The 25,038-nt window shown below is 37.1% G+C and overlaps 4 protein-coding genes across 7 annotated transcripts; 3 read left to right on the forward strand and 1 right to left on the reverse strand.

Annotated features, from left to right (window-relative positions):
- The first annotated feature begins 662 nt into the window (after positions 1 to 662).
- LOC126689560 (uncharacterized) lies at positions 663 to 1,757 on the forward strand. Its single transcript, XM_050384800.1, has 3 exons — positions 663 to 798; positions 840 to 930; positions 1,082 to 1,757. Exons 1-3 carry the CDS (start codon positions 663 to 665, stop codon positions 1,755 to 1,757), a joined length of 903 nt encoding a protein of 300 aa, XP_050240757.1.
- A 1,806-nt stretch (positions 1,758 to 3,563) lies between these two features.
- LOC126689562 (secreted RxLR effector protein 161-like) lies at positions 3,564 to 4,301 on the forward strand. The gene has a single exon (XM_050384801.1). It carries the CDS (start codon positions 3,564 to 3,566, stop codon positions 4,299 to 4,301), a length of 738 nt encoding a protein of 245 aa, XP_050240758.1.
- Positions 4,302 to 9,391: 5,090 nt separating this feature from the next.
- LOC126690389 (2-oxoglutarate-dependent dioxygenase DAO-like) lies at positions 9,392 to 11,207 on the forward strand. The gene is made up of 3 exons (XM_050385497.1): positions 9,392 to 9,864; positions 10,371 to 10,686; positions 10,810 to 11,207. Exons 1-3 carry the CDS (start codon positions 9,512 to 9,514, stop codon positions 11,056 to 11,058), a joined length of 918 nt encoding a protein of 305 aa, XP_050241454.1. The 5' UTR covers positions 9,392 to 9,511; the 3' UTR covers positions 11,059 to 11,207.
- A 212-nt stretch (positions 11,208 to 11,419) lies between these two features.
- On the reverse strand, positions 11,420 to 24,819 carry LOC126690387 (probable L-type lectin-domain containing receptor kinase S.5). 4 transcript variants are annotated; one of them, XM_050385494.1, is made up of 3 exons: positions 23,420 to 24,819; positions 16,010 to 16,104; positions 11,420 to 12,590 (listed from the first exon to the last, which is right to left on the reverse strand). In XM_050385494.1, exons 1-3 carry the CDS (start codon positions 24,706 to 24,708, stop codon positions 11,716 to 11,718), a joined length of 2,259 nt encoding a protein of 752 aa, XP_050241451.1. In that variant the 5' UTR covers positions 24,709 to 24,819; the 3' UTR covers positions 11,420 to 11,715. The 4 variants fall into 4 exon arrangements, with proteins under 4 accessions (XP_050241451.1, XP_050241449.1, XP_050241450.1 ...); XM_050385492.1 differs by having other exon boundaries at positions 16,010 to 17,023; positions 24,333 to 24,814; XM_050385493.1 differs by having other exon boundaries at positions 16,010 to 16,936; positions 24,249 to 24,814.
- Positions 24,820 to 25,038: the final 219 nt, after the last annotated feature.

The following is a 25,038-nucleotide window of genomic DNA, read 5'->3' on the forward strand; positions in this document are numbered from 1 at the left end:
TTGTTCTAGTCTTTAGGAAGTTCAGTAGTTTGTTTCTATTTGTTTCCTAGTTTGTAGGAGTTGTTTAGCATGATGTTAGTGGTGCCTATTTTTGTATTTGTAACCGTTTGTTTTTAGCCTATATTATGGCCATTTCATTATCAAATGCAGTAGTAGAGTTTCAGTCCATCTGTTTCCTTTTGTTTTAGTTTATCACTTTCTTCTTTCATTTTACATCAGTGGTATCAGAGCTTGGTTAGAGTTCCACAATGGCTTCTAAAACTTTTGTGCAGCCAGCCATTCCACGCTTTGATGGTCACTATAACCATTGGAGCATGCTCATGGAGAATTTTTTAAGGTCCAAAGAATATTGGATAGTTGTTGTTTCTGGAGTAGCAAAACCAGCACCAGATGTTGTGCTGACAGATGCACAAAAGGTGGAGCTTGAAGGGAAGAAGTTGAAGGATCTCAAAGCAAAGAATTATCTCTTCCAGGCAATTGATCGTTCCATCCTGGAAACCATTCTTTGTAAAGAAACTTCCAAGCAGATCTGGGACTCTATGAAGAAGAAGTATGAGGGAACAACAAAGGCAAAGAGGGCACAGCTTCAAGCACTTCGAGGCAATTTCGAAACTTTACACATGAAGTCTAGAGAATCGGTGTAAGATTACTTCTCCAGGACAATGGCAATCGCAAATAAGATGAGAATCCATGGCGACAAAATGGCAGATGTCACTATCATTGAGAAGATTCTTCGTTCGATGACAACAAAATTCAACTATGTCGTTTGTTCGATTGAGGAATCCAAAGACACTGACAGTATGTCCATTGATGAATTGTAGAGTTCTTTGTTGGTTCAGGAGCAGAAAATGAATCGGCAAGACAAAGAGGAGCAAGCATTACAAGCCTCAGCATCAAAAGGAGGAGGTCAAGGACGAGAAAGAGGCAGAGGTAGAGGCGGCAATGATGGTAGATACTCAAATCAGAAATTTGAAGATTTTGATTCTCAAGGGAGAGGAAAAGGCCATGACAACAACAACAACAATCATTCAATGCCTTACAAGTCAAAGTTAGTAGACAAATCAAGAGTTGAATGTTACAGGTGTCACAAGTTTGGCCACTACAAGTCAAACTGCTGTACTAATCTAAGGAGAGATGGTGGAAAGCAATCCAATTTTGCTGAGAAGGAAGAAGAAGTCTCTTTGTTGATGGCTTGTCACAGCAAGGAGGAAACCCACAAGAAATTCTTGTGGTACTTAGACACTTGTTGCAGCAACCATATGAGTGGAGAGAAGTTTGTATTCTCTGAATTGGATGAAGCTTTTCGTGATGTTGTGAAATTCGGTGATGGCTCTATAGTCTCTGTTATGGGAAAAGGAAAGGTAGCAATTCAAACCAACAGAAATTCTATTCAAACTATTTCTAACGTTCTCTTTGTTCCAGATTTGAGAACAAATTTACTTAGTGTTGGTCAACTACAAGAAAGGGGATATGAAATCTCTATCAAAAATGGAGTCTACAGAATTGAAGATGAGAAGTTGGGCTTGATAGCTCAAGTCAACATGACAACCAACAGGATGTTTCCATTGTATCTTCATGACACCACTCACTCATGTCTTTCTACAAGATTGGGAGAGAAGGAATGGCTATGGCATTTTCGCTATGGGCATCTTAGCTTCAACGAGTTGAAAACTTTACAACAAAAGAATATGGTGACTGGTCTTCCTCAAATTACAGCTCCTTCTAAAGTTTGTGAAAAATGTGTTGTTAGCAAATAACACCGTAATCAATTCCCACAAGGGAAATCATGCAGGGCAAAGGTTGTACTGGAGCTTGTTCATTCTGACATTTGCGGGCCAATAACTCCATGCTCTAATGGAGGTAAGAGATATATACTTACCTTCATTGATGATTTTAGTCGCAAAAGCTGGGTTTATTTTTTGCAAGAGAAGTCTGAAGCCTTTCTGGCCTTTAAAAGTTATAAAGTGCTGGTTGAGAAAGAAGTTGGCAGTCCCATAAAAATTCTTCGCACAGATCGTGATGGAGAATATAACTCACATGAATTTGCAAGTTTCTGTGAGACTCATGGAATAAAGAGGCAGCTTACAGCAGCTTATACGTCCCAATAGAATGGCGTTTGTGAAAGGAAGAATTGCACTATTCTAAATATGGTGCGAAGTCTTTTAATAAGGAGCTGTATTCCAAAGAGCTTTTGGCCTGAAGCAGTTAACTAGAGCATTCATATATTGAATAGAAGTCCCACACTTACTATTAAAAATATGACACCAGAGGAAGCATGGAGCGGACAGAAACCAATTGTTGATCACTTTAGAATTTTTGGGTGTGTTGCATATGCCCATATTCTAGATCAGAAGAGGAAGAAGCTGGATGACAAGAGAGAAAAATGTATTTTTCTTGGTGTTAGTGATCAGTCAAAAGCTTATAAGCTTTACAATCCTAACACAAAGAAAATACTTATCAATCGAGACGTTGTTTTTTATGAAGATCAAATCTGGGAATGGAGCAAAAATGTAGTTGGAGAGCCAATTCCAACTAGTTTTGATGGAGAAGATGGTGATGAAGTAAACCAGCTATAGCAACACCTTGCTCCAACAACTGATGCTTTTGAGAATCCTCAAAATGAAACTCCTGTAGCCTTTGAAGTCACTCTAATAGCACCAGAAGCAGCAGCTGACTCACGTTCTCATCGTGTTCGAAGAAGGCCAGCATGGATGTCAGATTATGAGGTAACCAGAATTGATCAATCTGAAGACCCACTCACTCACTTTGCTCTGTTTTCAGATTGTGATCCTACCAGTTTTGAAGTGGCTATCACAGAACCAAAATGGAGAAAGGCTATGGATGCTGAAATTACAACCATTGAAAGAAATGATACATGGGAGCTATGTGATCTTCCAAAAGGGCAGAAGACAATTGGCATAAAGTGGGCTTACAAGACAAAGTTGAAGGAGAATGGTGAGGTTGACAAGCACAAGGCACGCTTGGTAGCTAAGGGCTACAAGTAGGAGTTTGGTGTTGATTATAAAGAAGTCTTTGCTCCAATTGCAAGACATGATACAATCAGATTGGTGATTACTGTGGCAGCTCAAAACTCATGGCCTATCTTCCAGTTGGACGTGAAATCAGCATTCCTCCATGGAGATTTGAAAGAAGAGGTATTTATCGATCAACCTCCTAGTTATGTAAAACTTGACAATGAGCATAAAGTGTATAGGTTAAAGAAAGCTCTATATGGATAAAAACAAGCCCCACGGGCTTGGTATAATCGTATAGAAACTTATTTTTTGAAGGAAGGATTTCAAAAATGTCCTTATGAACATACACTTTTCATAAAAGTTGATGGAGGGAAAATGCTCATTGTTTGCTTATATGTAGATGATCTAATCTATACTGGAAGTAATACAGCCATGTTTGAAAGCTTTAAGAAATCCATGATGGCTGAATTTGAAATGTCTGATCTTGGCATGATGCATTACTTTCTTGGCATAGAAGTGTTGCAGTCCTCTATTGGCATTCTTATTTCTCAAAAGAAGTATGTGGGAGAAATCTTGGACAAGTTTTAGATGAAGGATTGTAATCTTGTGAATACACCATCTGAGTTTGGTTCGAAGCTAAACAAGGATGATGGAAGAAAGAAGGTTAACAATACTCTTTACAAGCAGATTGTGGGGAGCTTAATGTATTTAACTGCAACAAGGCCTGATATAATGCATGTTGTAAGTGTCATTAGTAGATACATGGAGTGTCCAACAGAGATTCATCTTTTGGCTGCAAAAAGGATTCCTAGGTACTTGCAAGGTACTAAGGAGTTTGGGCTATTCTTCAAAAAGGGAGAAAAGTCAGATTTGCTTGGCTTTACAGATAGTGATTATGCAGGAGATTCTGATGATCGAAAAAGCACATTTGGGTCTGTTTCATGGTCATCAAAGAAGCAGCCAATCATCACATTGTCAACCACTGAAGCTAAATTTGTTGTAGCAACAGCTTGTGCTTGTCAAGGTATTTGGCTGAAGAAGATTCTTGAAGAGCTACTGTTCAAAGAAGATGGACCTACTCTTATTTACTATGACAATAGTTCAGCAATAAAGCTCTCAAAGAATCTTGTTCTACATGGTCGAAGCAAGCATATAGATGTGAAGTATCATTTCTTGAGGGATCTCACGAATGATGGAGTTGTTAATCTGGTTTACTGCAGAAGTGAAGATCAAATTGCTGATATTCTAACAAAGCCTCTCAAATTTCCAGCATTTCAGAAGCTCAGGGAACTACTTGGTGTTTGCAGTTCAAAAGACTTTATCTGAGGGATAGCGCTTCAAAGTTTGAGTCTTATTAAACTAATGTTATGTGTGGAACATCAGTTTAAGGGAGGGATTATTGAATAAAGTAGTGTAGCACACGTTAGAATGGATTTGGGTTGTTCTAGTCTTTAGGAAGTTCAGTAGTTTGTTTCTATTTGTTTCCTAGTTTGTAGGAGTTGTTTAGCATGATGTTAGTGGCGCCTATTTTTGTGTTTGTAGCCGTTTGTTTTTAGCCTATGTTATGGCCATTTCATTATCAAATGCAGTAGTAGAGTTTCAGTCCAACTCTGTTTCCTTTTGTTTTAGTTTATCACTTTCTTCTTTCATTTTACATTAGAGTTAACCTCTACTAAGATCTTATTATTTTTCTTCATGCTCCTGGATGTTCTGCTTTTGCTAAATTTAGATGCCTCTTGACCTGTTGTACGAATGTATTTGTTGCCAGTTAATTAATAATAGCTTATATTTTAATTTTTAAAGGTTAATAATTTTCATTCATCATATTTCAGAGTTGCTGCATTTTTCAATAACAAAAATATCTAAAGGTAAAATAGAATTTATATATTTCAAAATTATTCACCTTTTATGATTGGAAAATGTAGCAACCCTAAATTATGATGAATGAAAATTATTAACCTTCAAAAAATAAAAACAAAAAAAGGAAAAAAAAAAAAAAAAAAAAGACCTCTAAGAACGTGTGCTTAGAGGCTAGTTGTTTATTATTCACCCAACTATTATTATAATTGCCTTATCTATGCTGAGTACAAGTAGGGTTTTTTTTTTTTTTTTTTTCAATAACGAGTGGTGGGCCTTTTTGAGATCATGGGCTGGGTTGCCTCTTGCCACACTACGGCCCAAAGGTTCTAGGTAGGAGAGTCAGGATCGGTCCAATTGCAACTCAGCTCAGACCGGCTTGTGCACAAACTAAAGCCCCTTTATTAAAACTTTGGTCACATGTCCATAGTAGATGAAACTGTTACAAAAGAGTTATGGTAGACAAATACAATATGACAACAATAAAAGAAATATACTTGCTATTAGACAAAATGAGTAAAGGATTCTCAATCAAAATAAAGAAAGAGAACGGCGCAACATCAAGAAATACATTATAAATGAAATGGCAAAGGCAAAAGAGAAATAATAGTGGAACTCAATCAATAAAAGCAAAGAAGGAATGACTAGTATGCCATGCTTGGTTGCATTATAGGACTAAGACCAAGGAGGGAACCACTCCTTCAATGTGAATAACCTCTCAGGAAGATTCTGTTGTAGAAATTACCCACTTTGAGAGAACGGGCCTAAATGACTCATGCCTAGAAAATCCTTAATCCTTAACAGAGAATAGACTTTTAGAGGGAGAGAAGGGGTTAGCCTATTTTTGCATGTTTGCCATTCTATTCTCTCTTTGTTTTTCTTCCTAACTTCTTCTTCTTCTTCTTCTTCTTTTTTCTTCACTTTGTTACTCTGTTTTTCCCCCACTCTTTTCTTTCTAGCTCTTACTCGTGTGTTATAGTGGTGATTGTTCTTGTCGTTGTGAATCTCTCGTTATGATTGTTGCTAAGTTGATGATCCTACTTTGCACGACAGAGGCTCTTTAGATACTGCCTATCGTGACTGGGTTTTTACCATTTCACCCTTTAACCACTTTTATCTAGGTGTGGGTGTCTTTCCAGCCACTGGTTTGTCAACAGCCACCACCACTTACATATGCTGGCCATGCCACTCCTGATTACCAGACAAAGAAAACTATTTTGTTTGTTTGTTCACCGTGGCATTCTCATTCGAAACAACGTGGACATCTTCTCTCACTATCCCTCATGGCATGCACCTAGTGGTTCAAACTCACCCTTCCCTCTTTTGGGTGGTATGTCATCCTAACAGGACATTTCTCTCAAAAGATTTTGAGCGGGAACCCTAGAATAGGCTCCCCCTTCTCCCTACCACCAAACCATACTCTCACTTACCTTTGACCCATAACCCATCACTCCTGTATTGACTGGGTACAGGTTGGTGGTGCGTGGGCCTTGTGACTGCTCCACTTTCGTGTATGTCCAAAGCTTGTCTACTACTCATGCGTTTGCCACGATCTGGAAGCTCATCTGTGCATTCTGCCGCTCATCCTTAACCTTTTGTGGTGTGAAATGTTTTCTGATCTTCCATTCTTTATGGCTTGCTTCCTTCAAGGGCTGAGCCTTGCTTGATTATGTGTTTTTCTCTCTTTAGCCCACTCTTTGCTCCTTCTGTAAACTTGCTAACATTCCTGCCATGCCACTCTGTTATTCCTGTTGTGGTGTCATTTGACCCGTGCTTGCTGGGACTCTTTTAGGCCTGCTGCATGCTTTTCTTTCACTTGATTACAGTGACCCAGCATTGTCATTGGGTCTGCATTCATACTACTTGGGTTTCCTCGACCAATTCCATTGCTTACAGGCTTCCTTGGCCCATTTCTTCCTCCTTGAACATCCTTGGCCCATTTTCTTTCCTTGAGCAATCTCGGCCCATTCCAATTTTGCATTCCCATAGGCTTTTGCTAACTCTTCTGGGCTTCCCTAGCCCAATTACCATATCCTTTCCCCTTGGGGTTCATGGACTTTCCATCAACCCCTTACTCACTTACTTCGTTACTTCAGGCTTGTTTTAGCCCATTCTTACTTTTCTACTACCCATGGGTTTACTACTTCTTTCCCTGGGCTCCCATAGGCCCACTTGCTTCCTTCGAGGCCCATTTATCATTTTATGGGCTTATGATCCATCATTCCTATCATTTAGGTTTAATGGTTTTTCTCTTAATTTACTAACTCTTTTCTGCCCATATTGTTGGGCTTCTTCTTGCTATTAGGCTTTTCCAAAATGAGCATCAACAACGAGTACAAGTAGTTTAGATTGTTTGGCAAGTTGTGTAACATATATGATATGGATTTAAGCCAATTGGTTGTAGTGTAACATTTACATTACGAGCCTGGTGGTTGGTGGTGGCATGAGGCCAGGCCACAGTTTTACCTTCTTGGGCAGGGGCAGCTCTACAGCCAGCCCAGGGGGTTCAAATGAACCCCCTGGCCTGGACCAAAAAAAAATTATATGTAAAGCTTTTTTTTTTTTTTTTTTTTTTGACTCCTAAAATAAAATTTTGAACATTCTAACTCTAAATTTTGCTTAAACCGAATTGAAATAAACTAGAAATATGATCATATTAGTATTATTTTCATAATATTTTTACAATAAAGGTTAAGTGACAAGTTGTAATTAACTTTTTATCTGAACCCATAATTGATGTCATTTTTTTACATACCTTTAACAACTTGACACCTAGATTTTATTGCATAAATGTTGTGTCAGTAGCACTATTATTAAAATTGCTTATTTGTTAATAAATAAACCTTCTCTTCGGACTCTAGCTTACTTTACTTTTGATGGTAAAATAAAATTTTTTTTTCTTGCACTTTTCTTTTTCATCAACAAAAAATTACACCATACCAACTATTCTATATTTAAATATATGATTCTTTTCTCATTCTCTCTTTTTCATTTCTATATTTTCTTTTTGTCTAATCAAGTAGTTTGATAAGTATTCTACAGTTTTTTGAGTCCAAAAAGTCTTTTAGTACTTGCTCCAATTCCAAGAGAATGACCATTTGTGTGGTTAAAAATCCATATACTTCAAAAGCAAAATCTTATATCGGTTTCTATTTTTTTTTCTTAGTTTCACATTTACGCCCATACCTACTCTTGTATGTGTTACTATTCTTCTTTATCATATATTTTTATTTAATTGGTATTGCATACGATTATAATGAATTATTATTAATTTGACAAATTTTATGATTATTTATTTAGTTATATTTATTTATGCATTTAATTTTTGTTGTCTTACGTACAATCTTTAAATTATTAATAATTTTTTTATACTATTGTATAGTATAGTTGCATTGTATACTATTTAGAATATTATGTTAGATTATTGCATGTTATATGAAAACTTTATATATAAAAAAAAAATAAATAATCATTTTATTTTTTACTCTCCACAACAAAATCCTAGCTTAAGACATTAATGACCCCCCCTAGAAAAAAATCTTAGAGCCGCCACTGTTCTTGGGTTTGGTTGGGAAAGACCAAAAAAAGACTTTGAAGATTTTAGATGCACGGGTGTTTGGTAAATTATAGAGTTTTAGTTCATAGACTGAATAAAAAATAGAACTAGTTTAAAAGTTAGAGAAATGGGTAAATGAGATTTGAATTGTATGTCATTCAAATGTTAAAATTTTAAGTTTTTTATTTAAAAAAAAAAAATAGTTTTTGCAATTTAAAATTGTGTATAAAAAATAAATTTATTGACCAAATAGTGAATAACATCCAATTTAAACAAAATTTAATATGCATGTTAAAAGTATAAAGAACAAGAAATTTTTAAAATTTATACCCAAAAAAGATATATATAAAAAATTTAAAGAGTTTCTTTATAAACAAACTTGGAGAGAAATTATGTTGGGGAAATGTATTTAATTTCACGTTGGATCAGTTTTTTGAATAAAAGGATTAAGAAACTAAAAACATTGAAAACTTAAGTTACATTGTATTAAGACGAGCTTAATAAACAGGCCGAAAAGAAAGGGAAAGGAAAGTAGGTCAAAAAAAAAAAAAAAAAAAACAGAGGAAAGAACAAATGAGATACGGAACCTCAAGAGCTAGGATAGCTTTCGTAGATGGCAACTTTAAACAAATAGAGGATATGCTAATGTAACATAAAGTGATATAATTTATGCCACAACACATTTACATAGGGTGTTGTAAATGATAGAAAGGTGTATCAACATAAATCTACTATCATTTCTTTAACTTTCACAATTTATCATGTGAACTAGTTGTGGCATAACTTGTGTGCCTCTTTATGTGGCGCAAGCATATCTCTAAAAGGTGAATAGAAAAGAGAGCGTAAATTGGTCAACTAAAGATTAAAAAAAAGTTATCTTCTTCTTTTGCATTGTCCGACTCCGTAATGAGATGAGTTGCTGGGACTCTTATCATGTTTAGTGTTTTGTAGAAAGTATTCCATTAATTTACTTACTAGTTACTAAGAAGAAATTAAGTAATATATAATAAAAAAAGGTAAAGCATTTATTTATTTAGTGTAGTATGAGTATGGAATGGAGAAGCCTATATATTTATTTATATATCTAGTAGAGAGTAGTAGAGAGCAAATTAATTAAGATAAGATGGAGGAGGAGGAGGGGAAACGTATCCCGGTGATTGATATGCAGAAATTGGAAGAAGATGATGGAGAGCAGCTAAAGAGACTGAGAGAAGCATCGGAGGAGTGGGGTTGTTTCAGGATTGTGAACCATAAGATCCCCTCGAGTCTGATGTCAGAGATGAAGAAAGTGGTGAGAGAAGTGCTTGACCTTCCCATGGAAATCAAAATGCGCAACACAGACGTCATCGCCGGCAGTGGTTACATGGCTCCCACCCAGGTCAACCCTTTTTATGAGGCCTTGGGTCTCTATGATTTGGCCTCTTCTCAATCTCTGCGTACCTTTTCTTCTCAATTGGATCTCTCCCCTCACCAAAGGTTTCTTAATTTTCATCTTTTTATTTCCACCTCCCTGGCTCTTCCTTCCTTCCTTTTTCTTTTTTCCCTCTTAATTAATACTTATACTACTGCTGTTGTTCTAGTTGTAACAATTTTCTCAAAATTCTAAACACAAAACACAAATAATTTGCATGCCAAGACTTGAGATTTAAAGTAAAACATATATGATGGCTTGAAATTAAAAGAAGTTGATTTTTTATGTTGACAAAAGATTATAATGTTTCATAGATATTAAGATAATCACAGATTAATGACTGTCGGATAGTAAATAAGATCTTATTAACATGAAATTTGAAGTCCATATTAAGTATGAACATATTATATTGATGGGGCATCTATTTGTGAAGCTTATGTACTAAAAATTGGTAGTTTCCTAGATGATTTTTCCCTAACCCAAGTTTTGGAGCATGTTTGTTATTCACTGTTTGAACCACCTGTTTTGTTTTGAAAGCTTAATTCTACTTAGGCAATACTTTTATTGTCAGAGAAACAATAGAGATGTATGCTGAAGCAATACACGAGCTGGCCAATGATTTAGGACGAATGTTGGCCAAAAGTATGGGTTTGGCTAGCGACTTGTTCAAGGGATGGCCTTGCCAGTTTAGAATTAACAAATACAACTTCACACCTGAAACTGTAGGATCCTCTGGTGTACAAATACACACGGATTCAGGATTCCTAACCATACTTCAAGATGATGAAAACGTGGGTGGTCTTGAAGTCATGGACAAGTCTGGTGCCTTCGTATCCGTGGATCCCTGGGTAGGCACCTTGCTTGTCAATCTTGGGGATGTTGCTAAGGTATGCAATATGCATATATGCAGAGGATCCCATTTTATAATAATACTATATGATTTGATTTTTGATTTTTGATTTTTGATTTTTGATTTTGAGTTAACTAATGTTTGTTAATATATGTTGAAGGCATGGAGCAATGGAAGATTTTGTAACGTGAAGCATCGAGTACAGTGCAAGGAAGCATGTATCCGAGTGTCAATTGCTTCATTTCTCTTAGGACCCAAGGAAGAGGCAGTTGAAGCCCCACCAGAACTTGTTGACTCTGACAACCCTCGCCAGTTTCTCCCTTTTACTTATGAAGAATATAGGAAACTCCGGATTTCCAAAAAATTGCATGCTGGTGAAGCCCTCCAATTTGTACGCGCCAACCCATAAATGCATGCGTATCAAGTCAAGACTTGCCAGTTTATGTAACTAATAAAAGGCTCATTATACGCCTAAGCTTTTTATGTTACTTTAGACTTTGCAATTATGCCTGTTGTGATATCATTTGGAACAGTTGGTATCGAACATTGTTACAGCAATACAGTCTTAACAATGTTCTAAGGTATTCAATATACTGGCATAAGCAATTAAGCATGGTTCAAACACACGAGAGGACAAAGGATGATAGGAAATCCTGGAAAAAACAAATGAAAATTTCGGAGATTTGGACTAATTTAGATGACAATGGACATGTAATTAAGAAGATACACGTCATGCTGTGTGAAACATCGCAGTGAATTGACCATATACCGAAGTAAAATCATGAGATCTATATATATAATTTCCTTGGTAATTAAGTTTTTACACACATTTGACATTTTAAAGCCAAAAATAACCGTCTGTTTAATACGGCTTGGATGTTGAGCCTACCCATTCCCAACCCAAATTTAATTGAAGAATGTCGTTTAGAATTTAGAAATTTGTTTCTTTAGAAAGAAGGAAGGAAATTAAAACAGAAAAGAAGTAGAAGAGGAAATATCAAACAGGAAATTAATGGTGCATCGACCAATAGTACTGTAGTAATTCATCCCTACACGAGAGAGCTAGCTATATATCACTGTAACCCCCACCTGCACCTCCACAGCTTTCCCTGCTTGCATAGTGAGGTGTCCAACCAGCTGATTCCGAACCTGACCCAAAACGCCAAGATGACATGGAAATGGGAGTGGAATCAGCTGTTGTAGCATTAGCCATCGTGCTGTTACTATTGCTGCTATCTGGCATTGTGGACGGCCACACAAAAGCGGGCTTGAATGGTGGCACGTGGGGAACCGCCACTGCTCCTGATATAATCTGAATAATGGTCTGCGTTTTGGGCCTCTCCCCAGCAATCGGATGTGAGCATGCAAGGCCAAGAAGCAAAAGCCTCTGTGCCTCCTCAACCACGTATTCGTCTCCCTGCAGCCTCTCATCCACAGCGTCCAATATTCGTCCCTCGCGATGCAACCACCAAACCCAATCCACCAGGAACTGGAAGCCTGCAATCTTGGTCCATGGACGCTGACCACATACCACTTCCAGCAACACTGCCCCAAAACCATAAACATCGGACTCGCAGGTGGCTTTGCCAGTGTGGAAGCACTCGGGAGCTATGTAGCCCATGGTCCCTGGCACACCCTCCAGCTCCGCGTAAGAGGTTTTCTCATTGTCTAACGCTCGTGCTAGCCCAAAGTCGCCCAGACGAGCATTGAAGTAGGAGTCCAACATGATGTTGCTGGCCTTAAGGTCCCGGTGTACCACTCTCTGGTCGTATTCGTTATGGAGGTAATGCAGCGCTGATGCCACTCCTGATATGATCTTGTATCTCAGCTCCCATTCCAGGGTTGTATTGCTTTCTGGCCCACAAAATAAGTGATTGTCCAAGCTGCCATTAGGCATGTACTCATACACCAAAAGCAGTACTCCATTCTTGTGGCACCATCCTGAAATCATCATGTATATATGCGAGCGTTATTAATTGTGAGCCAATTGCCAAACCATAGCTAGCATTAATTAATTGTTGATTAGTGTCCAGACCGGTATCCGAATGGGTTATTAATTAATTAAAAAAATGCAACCAAAAACCAAACACATACACCAACTTGAATTTTAGTTAGGGTATACGTGCTACATCAACATGGTTTGTAAAATACTAAAAGATACACATGCTACATGCCAATATTAGTTATACGTAACTCTTTTTATTTTCCTTTTTCTTTTTTCAAGTGGAATTAAGTAAAAACAAAGAGTTTTAAAACAAAGAACCAATAAAAACAAAAATCTTTAACAACTAGTGTTGCTTGTGATTGATACATAATAAAACTAGTGTAAGTTATGAATGGTTCCATGTGATCGAGGAGGATGTGCATCATCTCTCATAATGTGAACTATGTTTTTTGATAAGTGAACTTCACAACTAAGTGTTACGTGCTTAGTTTTTATTTAATTATTTAAGATTTTGTTTTTGTTATTAAGAGTTGGGTAATCACATAATGAATAGGATAAATTGTTAGCTTAGTATTTGAAAAAATCTTATCTACTTGTTGTAGATAAAGATTAGGTTTCTTTTGAATTTAAATATTAGCTTTATTTTGTAAAGTCATCTATTTATATGGGTTGATGTTGATTAATAAAGGAAGCTAAAAAATATTATTATTAAGTGAATATTCACTTTGGAGGTCTAGACTTCCTCGAAGTAGTCTATTTATCAATTAGGTGGTATCAGAGCCAGGCATGAAGGAACAATGGTTGGAACAATTGTTGGAATGCATGGACAAATCAAAAGAGATACAATCTCAATCTCTAGTAGTTGAAAGTATCAAAAAAATGCAAGTGATATGCAAGTCCTTGCGTTTGGCTAGATATGAACAAGAGACACCAATTAAAGAGGGTGGTGGGCAATGCGCAACCAAAGAGAGGAATTTGGATCTCTATGAACAAGAGAAGCTAACTAAGGAAAATGATAGGCAATGCAAACTCAAAAAAAAGAGGACCATGGGAAGCAACTTGTGAAGATCAAGCTGTGAAGATCAAGCTCTTATGCGAGAATCATTTTCAAATTAAACCCTTGAAGACAATGGCTAATTTCAAGGGAGGAGTAATGAATAGGATAAATTATTAGCTTAGTATTTGAATAAATCTTATCTACTTGTTGTAAATAAATATTAGGTTTTTTTTTAAATTTAAATATTAGCTTTATTTTGTAAAGTTATCTATTTATAAATGTTATTATTAAGTAAATATTCACTTTGGAGGTGTAGCCTCCCTCAAAATAGTCTATTTATCCATTAAGAGTTCTTGGTTCACTCAAAACAATCAACAAACTCAATTGGGTCAAATGAGTTTGTAACGGGTACTTGTGATGTGATAATGATGTTCCTATCATCGTAACAAGTATTCAGTGGTGGAATAATAAGGAATAGGGCTGAAGTCTTTCTAATTTCATGGTTGAAAATCTGTCTCAAAGCCCAAGCCCGGATAAAAGCTACTGATCACGAAGCTGATATTATAGCTTTACTAATTATTTTTTTGGAGAATCAGCTTTAGGAAAGTATTTTATTACGTGCATCCTTGCACAGTAGTATGTCATGAATAGTTTGACTTTATATATATATATATATATATATATATGAGAGAGTGAGACCCACCAGTCCACTACTATACGCTATACGGCAAAAATTTCCCGCGGTCGACAGTTGGATCGCACGTTTAAAAATTCGTTTCGTTTAGCTATAGCATGTGCAGAAGATTCCTATTAATAATTTCCTACTACGCAACAAGGACCCAATTCCCATGAAAATAAATACAAATTGTGACGTGACCTAAGCCCCCGCCCAAATTTTTTTTTTTTTTTTTTTTAATTTTTCCCCTAGGTAAATACGTGACACCACACTGTAGCATGATGATATAAAAAAATATTATTTTATTACCTTCTAACTGTAACTACCCATTTTTTCTTTTATTTAATTTATTTTTTGTCTTTGATTCTAACGCCAAGTCTATGGCTCTAGTTTTTCCTAAAAAAAAAAAAAAAGGTCTATGGCTCTAGTCCCTCCCCAGCTCCCCTTCTCCCTCTCACCCAATCCCTTCCTTCTCCGTCTAAAACTGAACCCAAGCCAAAGTTTCATGGCCATCTCTTCTTCATTGCACCATCGCTGCTGCCGTCACTCGTGGTGGAAGAGAAAGGTTTCTGTTTTTTTTTTTTTATTTTTTTTTTTTTTTTAATTTTTTTTATATGGTGGTGGAAGAGCAAGGAACCGGTTTTGTGATGGTGGTGGAAAAGGAAGTGGCTGCGGCAGTTTTTGGTGGGTCTTGCGGTGGTTCAGTTGGTGGGTGGTGGGGTTTATGGTGGTTGTGGTATGGATGGTGGGTTTTTTGTGGGTGGTTGGGTTTATGTGGTGGGTTTTTGGTGGGTGATTGGGGTTTGTGGTGGTTGTGTTATGGATGGTGAGTTTTTTTTGGTGGGTGGATGGGTTTGTGTGGTGGTAAGTGGTTGTTCTTATTGCTTCCAAGAGTAGAGAGAGACGGAAACGATGAGAAAGAAGGAAAGGAAGAGAGAAAAAGAAAAAAGATGATTAATAAAGTATAGTTTTAAAATAAATAAATCGGTGTTTTAAGTTGTTAAATACTATTTTTTTTAGCATTCTTTATAAGAATGCCTTGAATAGGCTGTTGATGGGTTCAATACTTTTAAAGTTAAGGACATTTAATTTGACATAATTTTGTACTATAACTCATCACGTGATGAGTTAAAGGTGTTTCCTTAAGACCCACCATCACACTTTAATTAGTCACCTCACCTAACCTCGCATTACTCATGCTTTTAACCCTTTCTCATTTTTGTCTAAAACAATAATAACAAAAGATATCGTTGATACTGGGACAAACAAAACAGACTGGCTAACTAAAAAGTGGGTACCAGAGAGCATAGATTCAACACAGGTGACAGGGCACGAGTTCGAATCATGGAGAAGAACGAACAGAAAAATGAAGTTATTGGAATCCAAAGTCATATTGTAGTCAAATTTCAAAAGCTTATATTTTGTTCCCGCATCCCTGGCCCTAATATATGGTAAAAAAAAAAAAAAAAAAAAAAGAATAGCAAGCAGTGATAATAGTAATAATTTAAGCATATATTAATTTGAGCACTATCTTCGCTAGCAACAATCAGAGCAAATTTTAATTGTCATTAGCAAGCTAGCGTTGGGCTTAATTTGTTCAAGGAGATCAATGCATTGCATATGGTGTTTAGCAAATCAGTTTATTAAAGCAAACGTATTAGAGCAAATTAAGTGAGACACGGCTAACACATACCATATATATATATACAGAAACAAAAGAAGAGATTGAAAAATGACTTTACCGAGCAATCGGACGAGATGTTTGTGACGAAGGCGATTGATAATGGTAAGCTCAGCCAAGAAATCATCTTTACCCTTGAGGTTGCCCCTGGAAAACCTCTTGACGGCGACTTGTAGATTCTCCTTAGGAATCACACCTTTATAGACCACACCGAAACCACCTTGACCCAATCTATGCTTCTCGTCGAAGTTGTTGGTAGCACTCTTGAGTTCCTTAAAGCTGAACTCTCTAGGCGTTCCTGGGAGGCTTTTAAGCGCACCCAATATATTGGGACCTGAAGCAGCTGCTGCAACACGCTTTTTGTGCACATAATACCCCAAACCAGCAATCCCCATCAGCACCAAAACCAAGCAAGGCACTCCAACCCCCAAACCAATCTTAAGCCCCTCGTGACTACTTGATGATTCTTCATCACCGCCCGGAAGATTCTCCACGGTCAGATTCCACCTGAGCACGCAGTTGAGCTGGATGTCACTCGTTCCCGTGGAGGCGGCGAATCCGAAGTAGGAGTTCTTGTTGACAAGGCTTCCAAGGTCAAGATCCGCAGTGAGCACAGGCTTGTTGGGCTTGTCTACAGTGTACTGTTGGGGTTTCCCTTGCTTATCTTGCATTTGCTCTGCCATGAACACCGACAGAGACTTGTTTCCCCCGTCGTACTGGATCCACACCATGTAAAATCTGGTGTCATTAGGGGCCAGCTGGATGCCCAACGGGGACAAAGACACGGTTTTGTTAGATCGAACGCTGTTGATGTCGAGACCCACATGGTTGCTGTCCGGGTCGAAATCCTGCTTGAAGGTGTCCAACTCGATGGCGATGAGACGGTTGGTGGAGTTGCCATCAGTGGTGGAGTTGGTCAAACCCAGGTATTGACCGTCACTACCCGTTGGGAGATCCAAGTCCGGGGCGACGATAAAAGCAAGACCCTCTCCTGCGGTGGACTTATTAACGCGAAAAATGTTGAGGAGAAAGGAAGAGTTGAAAGATGCCACCTTGACTCCAACTCCACCTCCAGCTCCAGCAAGATCTTCCCAAAGCTTGAATGAATGGTTGAACAACACTCGGCCTGACCTGTTTGAGAGGGTGAAATTACCGGCTGAATCTGGAGTCACTTGAAGGGCTTCATTGCTGATTGTGGCCGGCGATACCACCGCGAAGGTGGTGTAGTAGGAGCTGTCAAATGGACCACCGAACTTATAAGTATCGGCTGGTGTGGCCTGGCTATGAGCTTCGAAGAACGCTGCCGCTGCCAAAAACCAAAGCAATACAATAATATTACTATTCCTTATCATCCTCACCTGTACTTGTAGCTGCAGATCCATAATAAGTCTTTTCATTTGTCGCCGCAGTTCCTCGATCTCCGCTGACCAACGATTCATTAATGACAGGATAATGAAGAAGCTGCTTGTTTTTAAACTGACAAGTTTATTTTTGACCCAACCTGTCCCTTTCTTTCTTCTTCTTCTTAATTTCTGCCCCCTTCCTTTCCTTTATTTTTGTCTTTGGGTCCTCCTGAGAACAAAAACTTGAGAACTGTTTTGTTCAGAGTGAGAGAGGCAGGCTTCAGGCCTTCGACTTTGAACTGGCCTGACATTCCAATACAAAACAATTGACGAAGCTTTTTAGTCAATAATACTCAATAATGCTAACAAGTTGCAAATATTCAACTAAAATATTTGAATATTAGTAATATAGTTATAGTTACCTTCGTCATCCTAAATGATAAGCACGGATATTTCTTTCCTATTATAATGGTAGGATTAGATACTATACATTAAAAAAAAAAAAAAAAAAAAAAAAAAAAGGAAATAGTTATACACTTATTTCAAAAGGAAATAGTCCTATTTCACCCCAAACAAGAATTTGGGAAAATAATGAACGCGTGATTCGGAAAGTCTAAACCTAAGAAAATAGTTTATCATTGGATAGAGACTTTTATAGAGATTAGTGGTTGTCTCATATTTTGCACGAATTTTTTTATTTATTTATAAATGTGTAAATATTAGTCTTTATTAAACTAATATATTTTTTCTTTGCATAAATTCAGCAGCGGCATTAAGAATTTTTTTTAGGGGTCATTGAAAAATTTTAATAAAAAGAAATTTTAAATATATTGAGTTATCAACAAAATAATAATAATATATAAAGTCTTATAATTTCCTTTTATAAATTTTCAAATTTTGAATTGTTACATGATAATTCATTACGAGTATCTATTGTTAATATGGGTAGTTATGAGCCTATGACCATTTTATTTTGTTAAGTTTGTCTAACATTTTTATCTTTATGCAGTTGCAATTAACTTATTATCTATTTGTCTGGAAAAATATTTGGGGGTGTAGGATTCCAAATAAAGTGAAGAGTTTGCTTTGGAGAGCTTGTAAAATTCCTTCCCAGTTAAAACAAACCTAGTCTACAGGAATGTTCTATCTGAAGATTCTTGCGATCAGTGTAAACAGTTTCCTTAGGATGTGATCCACGCTTTTATGGGCTTGTCTTGAAGTTTCAGCTGTGTGGAATTCAGATGCAGCTTGGACTTTTCGGGATAGCAAGGTTTTCTCCAAATTTGTTGATCTGTTTAAATACGTGGTTGAAGAGAAGAAGGATTTAGAAACATTTGCCATGTATATTTGGACTTTTTGGTTTAGAAGGAATAGACTTCGGGTGGAAGACAAACCTTAACCAATAAATGATGTGATTCCTATGGCAAAACAACTCCAAACTAATTTTAAATTAGATCCAGGACTTGAAGTTAGAGGGCAATTTTGCTATTGGTTGCGTGTGGTGGCTCTAACTTCCGGCTTGGTTGCTTAACTGCTAATGGTTTTTTTGTGTTTTTTATGTGTGCATCCAGGTTGTTTGTTTTGGGTAAAATTGGTTGATTGAGTTTAATTGTTTTTAGCTTCATTATTGGTAATTTTTGTTGTTGAATAATTTTTTTGGGCTTGTTTATTTTGGTTTAGATTTTAGATCTGGCCTTTAAAATGAGGAAAATGCTAAAATTACAAAATTTTCTACAAATTATTAATGTGTGGAGTAATTATTAGTAAGTAAAAATGTGAGGTCAGTGATGGGCCCAAATGCAAACCAATAACAGTTTACTACCTCAACAATTTATAAAAATATTAAAGAAAATTTTGTAGCTAGATTAGTACTCTTAAAAGAATCAATGATAATGTTAAGGGGGCAAAGTGTGATTTTATAGAACAAAATTACAAAAATTGGTGCCTATGTATATATTAATTTTTTTTTTTAAAAATTAGGGGGGGCCAATCAAGTCTCCCTCCATCCCTAAAAGGGTCTATCCATGAAACCTCATTTAGCATGTACTCCAAATACAAGTAGAATTCAGTGGTCTCCTTCTGTCAAGATCAATTTTGATGGAGCAATATTTCAGGAATCAGGAGAAGCTGGTATTGGTGTAGTCTAAAACTCCCAAGGCTTGGTTATGGCTTTTATGGCAAAAAATATTATTTTACCTTACTCAGTTGCTGATGTTGAAGCAAAGGTTGCGGTTAGGGCGTTGAGATTTGCACAGGAGCTCAATTTCTCTTCCATTATATTGGAGGGGGATTCTGAGGTGATCATCAAAGTTCTTTGTAGTGAAGATGAATCTTTTGCTTCCTATGGTCATTTAATTGCTGAGGCCAAAGTTTTAACAGATTCCTTCTCTTGTGTTCGTTTTTCTCACATTCGAAGACAAGATAATTCTATAGCTCACAACCTGACTAGATATGTTAGCAGTTTTTTAGTGTGGATGGAGGATGTTCCATCACACATCAATAATGTACTCTTAGCCAATTTTGGCTAATTTTCTATTTAATGAAATCTATCAGTCTTTCTGCACACAAAAAATATATATTTGTCTTTGTTTTTATAAAAATATTTTAAACTAAATGACTAATCTCAACTCATTGGCTCCATATTAATTATTGATGCAAACAACCACACTCATTCATATTATATAAAATTATACACTACGTGTATACTTAACCAATCAAATGCTTAAACAATCACTAACTTTACAATTTTTTTGTTGAATTTTACTAATTTTTTTTAAAGTTATTATAATATGATAACAATACACACACATGTAACAAACCCTCTTTATTTCCTAATTATTAAATTATATAAAGTTATATCATACTTATACTGTACACATGAACATCCACACACATCATAATTCATACAAATTAAATAACATTATAATATAAAATAATGCACAAAATCAATATTAGACACACTCACACACATAATATAAATTTATAATAAAGAATGACACTTACAATTCACAATCACAATCACAAACACAAACACTTACTCTTTACTCTTAGAGTCGGAAATACTTGTAATAAGGGTGTGTAAGATTTAAGTCAAGGTGTGAAAAAAAAATTAAGAATAAAAGTATTAAACTAACAAAAAAAAATATTATATATATATATATATATTTTTTTTTTTTTTGAAGTCAGGGGACTCATTTGAACCCCCTAAATAAACTGTAGTGTGCCCCCTGCATAAATTTTATAGGTAATAGGGTAATATCAAAGTGTTGAATTTATTTGCTTAATAGAAGTTTACATTTGAATCAAATTAGATAACGATTAAGTTAACATTCTCCTTCTTTAACAAGTCCAGCTTCAATTAAATTTTCTTTTCCCATTTTTATTTGTCCAAATAGTTAGTGAACACTTTTAAACACATAAACAAATTTATGTCTATGCAATTTCTATATAAATCATCAAACAAATATATATATATATATATATATATATATATATATATATATATATGTGCACATTGTAAGGGCACGTTTTGCTCCACAGCCCAAAAAATGGATGGACAATGGCCTAATGAGCCCAAAACAATAAATTTGTTGGAGAGTAGGCTTAAGATTGAACGTTCAATGAGTTAGGAAGATATTGTCACAATAGAGTAGTTATTAATGGAATGAACAAACAATTTGAACAAAAAATGCTTTCCTCGGTCAAGTTCGAGGAAGGTATGTTTTTATATATTTCTCTTAGACTTATACAAAAATTACAGTTCTTAGTTACACTGTCATATTTTCTTTGGTTTTTCTCCCCCTCTGTAAGGGAGTTCATCCTTTTATACTTCCTTTCTTTCTTTCATCTTAGCCCTCCATGTATAGATCAGACTACTAATCTTCTTCATACTTGTCCCATCAGCACCTTCCTAAAGTTTTTGGGAGTAGTTATAAGGTTGAAAGTAACTGTTCAAGCATCACTTCCACATTAATGCGGCCAGAGGGTTAGATGTAGAACATTCAATGCAATGGTAGCAGCTTTCTTCTAAGATATTTCTCACTTCTCTTTTGTCTTATATCTTTCTGACGCTTATCCATCCAAGCACGATTGCCTACTATCTAGTACTTGATGGGTAGTCAAACTTTAGACCTCTGTACTGTTGGTCGAGGTGGCATTGCTCTTCAAACAACATCACCTACTCATTATGTCCTGACCTTTTCCTCGGCCCAATATCTATCTGCCTTCATTTGCATTGGTTTGTCCTCGGGCGCGGCCCAAGGCCCAATATTCTCATTTGGGCCCTTCATCCCTACACACATTATTCAAATCCAATACATATGATGAGGAAATGGTAGAACCATTATAGTTATAAAATTTCTTAACCTCATTGATATCCTCCACAATATTGTTTAATCCAAAACATTAGTTTTTTCTATAATTAAAATCTATTTTCCAATTAATTAATATGAACAAAAGAAAATCAAGGAGAGAGAGAGAGAGAGGGAGAGATTTGGGAGAGGAGGGGGGGGGGAAAGAGATAAATAATATATATATATATATATATATATATATATGCTTTGATATATTGTTGCATATATATATATTCTTTAAATATAATAATACTTAAAAAGATTTGAGGTTGAATTTGAATTATAAAAATTAAATAAATAAAAACTCAATGATATGTTTTAATTAATCAAACAGATGTCATAGAAATGGATAAAAGGGAAAGAAAATTTTAACATCCTAATTAGAGCTTTGAAGCTAGCCAATCTAAATTATATAGGTGATAGATGATGGGAGTGACGAGATTACGTCCCCTTGACGAAATCAACACTCATGACGAGGTCATCTCAAATGACGAGGAAACCAGTCATCACTGACGAGGACAGGAAAATCATTCAATGTAACCAGCTAGTGACTTGGACAGTTACGAAACCAGCCAAGCAGACCGTTGTGAGCCTATTAAAAGCCCCATTATTGGGCAGGGGGCATTACTAAGAAAGGCATTAACACCACAACGACTAGCAACCAAAATCACATATATAAAGCCCTCACATTGTCAACAGAAGGTACATATATACACACTCCAAGAAACACCTATTGTTATCTTGCTTATACATTTCATTTCGCAAAGTGTTTTTCTGTTCTAACTTTGGCATCGGAGGCATTGTGGCAGGCACCACACCGGTGACCATCATAGAGGATACATTCACGCTGACAGGAGGCTGGTTCCATCTGCCCATCTCGACTGACGAATTCACGCCTCATCAATTTGGCGCTGTCTGTGGGGAACGACATTTTCAGATTCATATTTGAAAACATAGTTTCCATCAACCCTCTACATTCAGATGGAACCTAATCCAGATTCTGCAGCCTTGGCCCAGCAAGTTCAAGCTCTTGCGGCCACCATTGAAGAACTCACCAAACAAAACCAGGAAATGAAGCTACGACTCCAACAGGTCCAACAGATTTTCTCACCAAGCAACCTTTAACCAGTCAACCCTCTAATTTTGTGTTATAATTCGTCACGTGACGAGTTAAAGGTGTATCTCCACATGACTCATAATTACACTTTAACTAGTCACTTCACCTAACCCGTAGTGACGAGCTGTAGTACAAAATTGTCCCAATTATATCTACCTAACATTACTCATACTTTTAACCCTTTCTCTTTTTTGTCTAAAACAATAATAACAAAAGATATCATTGATACTGGGACAAACAAAACAGACTGGCTAACTAAAAAGTGGATACCAAAGAGCATCGATTCAACATAGGTGACAGGGCACGAGTTACCCATTGTGGATTATTGCAGGAACACTCTCCAAGCTTTCCAGCAGATCCAGCTGCAACACTGCTTCAGAGAGACTAACTGTGCTGCTGACTTCCTTGCTAAACTAGGACATAGCCAGTTTGATCCTTTTGTTTATTATGTATCCCCTCCTTTTGATGTTATGGAGGTCTTAACTAATGATGCTACTAGTGTTTTGTATACCCGAACCACTTGGGGTATAACTGTTTCTATTTAATCTAATCTAATCTAATTATCTCCTCTTTACCACCCACACACACACACAAAAAAAAAAAAAAAAAAAAAAGAAGAAGAAGAAGAAGACAGGGCACGAGTTCGAATCATGGAGAACCTCTTGACGGCGACTTGCAGATTCTCCTTAGGAATCACACCTTTATAGACCACACCGAAACCACCTTGACCCAATCTATGCTTCTCGTCGAAGTTGTTGGTAGCACTTTTGAGTTCCTTAAAGCTGAACTCTCTAGGCGTTCCTGGGAGGCTTTTAAGCGCACCCAATATATTGGGACCTGAAGCAGCTGCTGCAACACGCTTTTTGTGCACATAATACCCCAAACCAGCAATCCCCATCAGCACCAAAACCAAGCAAGGCACTCCAACCCCCAAACCAATCTTAAGCCCCTCGTGACTACTTGACGATTCTTCATCACCGCCCGGAAGCTTCTCCACGGTCAGATTCCACCTGAGCACGCAGTTGAGCTGGATGTCGCTCGTTCCCGTGGAGGCTGCGAATCCGAAGTAGGAGTTCTTGTTGACAGGGCTTCCAAGGCCAAGATCCGCAGTGAGCACAGGTTTGTTGGGCTTGTCTACAGTGTACTGTTGGGGTTTCCCTTGCTTATCTTGCATTTGCTCTGCCATGAACACCGACAGAGACTTGTTTCCCCCGTCGTACTGGATCCACACCATGTAAAATCTGGTGTCATTAGGGGCCAGCTGGATGCCCAACGGGGACAAAGACACGGTTTTGTTAGATCGAACGCTGTTGATGTCGAGACCCACATGGTTGCTGTCCGGGTCGAAATCCTGCTTGAAGGTGTCCAACTCGATGGCGATGAGACGGTTGGTGGAGTTGCCATCAGTGGTGGAGTTGGTAAAACCCAGGTATTGACCGTCACTACCCGTTGGGAGATCCAAGTCCGGGGCGATGATAAAAGCAAGACCCTCTCCTGCGGTGGACTTATTAACGCGAAAAATGTTGAGGAGAAAGGAAGAGTTGAAAGATGCCACCTTGACTCCAACTCCACCTCCAGCTCCAGCAAGATCTTCCCAAAGCTTGAATGAATGGTTGAACAACACTCGGCCTGACCTGTTTGAGAGGGTGAAATTACCGGCTGAATCTGGAGTCACTTGAAGGGCTTCATTGCTGATTGTGGCCGGCGATACCACCGCGAAGGTGGTGTAGTAGGAGCTGTCAAATGGACCACCGAACGCAAAAGTATCGGCTGGTGTGGCCTGGCTATGAGCTTCGAAGAACGCTGCCGCTTCCAAAAACCAAAGCGACACAATAATATTACTATTCCTTATAACCCTCACCTGTACTTGCACTTGTAGCTGCAGATCCATAATTAGTCTTTTCATTTGTCGCCGCAGTTCCTCGATCTCCTCTGACCAACGATTCATTAATGACAGGATAATGAAGAAGCTGTTTGTTTTTAAACTGACAAGTTTATTTTTGACCCAACCTGTTCCTTTCTTTGTTCTTCTTCTTAATTTTTGCCCCCTTCCTTTCCTTTATTTTGTCTTTGGGTCCTCCTGAGAACAACTTGAGAACTGTTTTGTTTTAGAGTTTAATGAGATTTTAGAGAGAGAGGCAGGCTTCAGGCCTTCGACTTTGAACAACGTTTTGGCCTGACATTCCAATACAAAACAATTGACGAAAATTTTTAGTCAAGAATACTAAATAGTGCTAGCAAGTTGCAAATATTCAACTAAAATATTTGAATATTGGTA

Source organism: Quercus robur, chromosome 6 (genome assembly GCF_932294415.1).
Source record: "Quercus robur chromosome 6, dhQueRobu3.1, whole genome shotgun sequence".
Lineage (NCBI taxonomy): Eukaryota > Viridiplantae > Streptophyta > Magnoliopsida > Fagales > Fagaceae > Quercus > Quercus robur.

Excerpts from the sequence above, each read along its gene's own strand:
- LOC126689560 (XM_050384800.1), top strand. The coding sequence starts at position 663 with ATGGCAATCGCAAATAAGATGAGAATCCATGGCGACAAAATGGCAGAT. Across the intron at positions 799-839 it reads GGAATCCAAAGACACTGACA|GAGCAGAAAATGAATCGGCA; the intron begins GTATGTCCATTG and ends TTGTTGGTTCAG. Across the intron at positions 931-1,081 it reads AGGACGAGAAAGAGGCAGAG|GTGTCACAAGTTTGGCCACT; the intron begins GTAGAGGCGGCA and ends TGAATGTTACAG.
- LOC126689562 (XM_050384801.1), top strand. The coding sequence starts at position 3,564 with ATGAAGGATTGTAATCTTGTGAATACACCATCTGAGTTTGGTTCGAAG.
- LOC126690389 (XM_050385497.1), top strand. The coding sequence starts at position 9,512 with ATGGAGGAGGAGGAGGGGAAACGTATCCCGGTGATTGATATGCAGAAA. Across the intron at positions 9,865-10,370 it reads GATCTCTCCCCTCACCAAAG|AGAAACAATAGAGATGTATG; the intron begins GTTTCTTAATTT and ends TTTTATTGTCAG. Across the intron at positions 10,687-10,809 it reads ATCTTGGGGATGTTGCTAAG|GCATGGAGCAATGGAAGATT; the intron begins GTATGCAATATG and ends TATATGTTGAAG.
- LOC126690387 (XM_050385492.1), bottom strand. The coding sequence starts at position 24,708 with ATGAATCGTTGGTCAGAGGAGATCGAGGAACTGCGGCGACAAATGAAA. Across the intron at positions 17,024-24,332 it reads AGATCTTGCTGGAGCTGGAG|CTGGAGGTGGAGTTGGAGTC; the intron begins GTGGAGTTGGAG and ends ATCTTGCTGGAG. Across the intron at positions 12,591-16,009 it reads ACATCTCGTCCGATTGCTCG|GATGGTGCCACAAGAATGGA; the intron begins GTAAAGTCATTT and ends TGATGATTTCAG.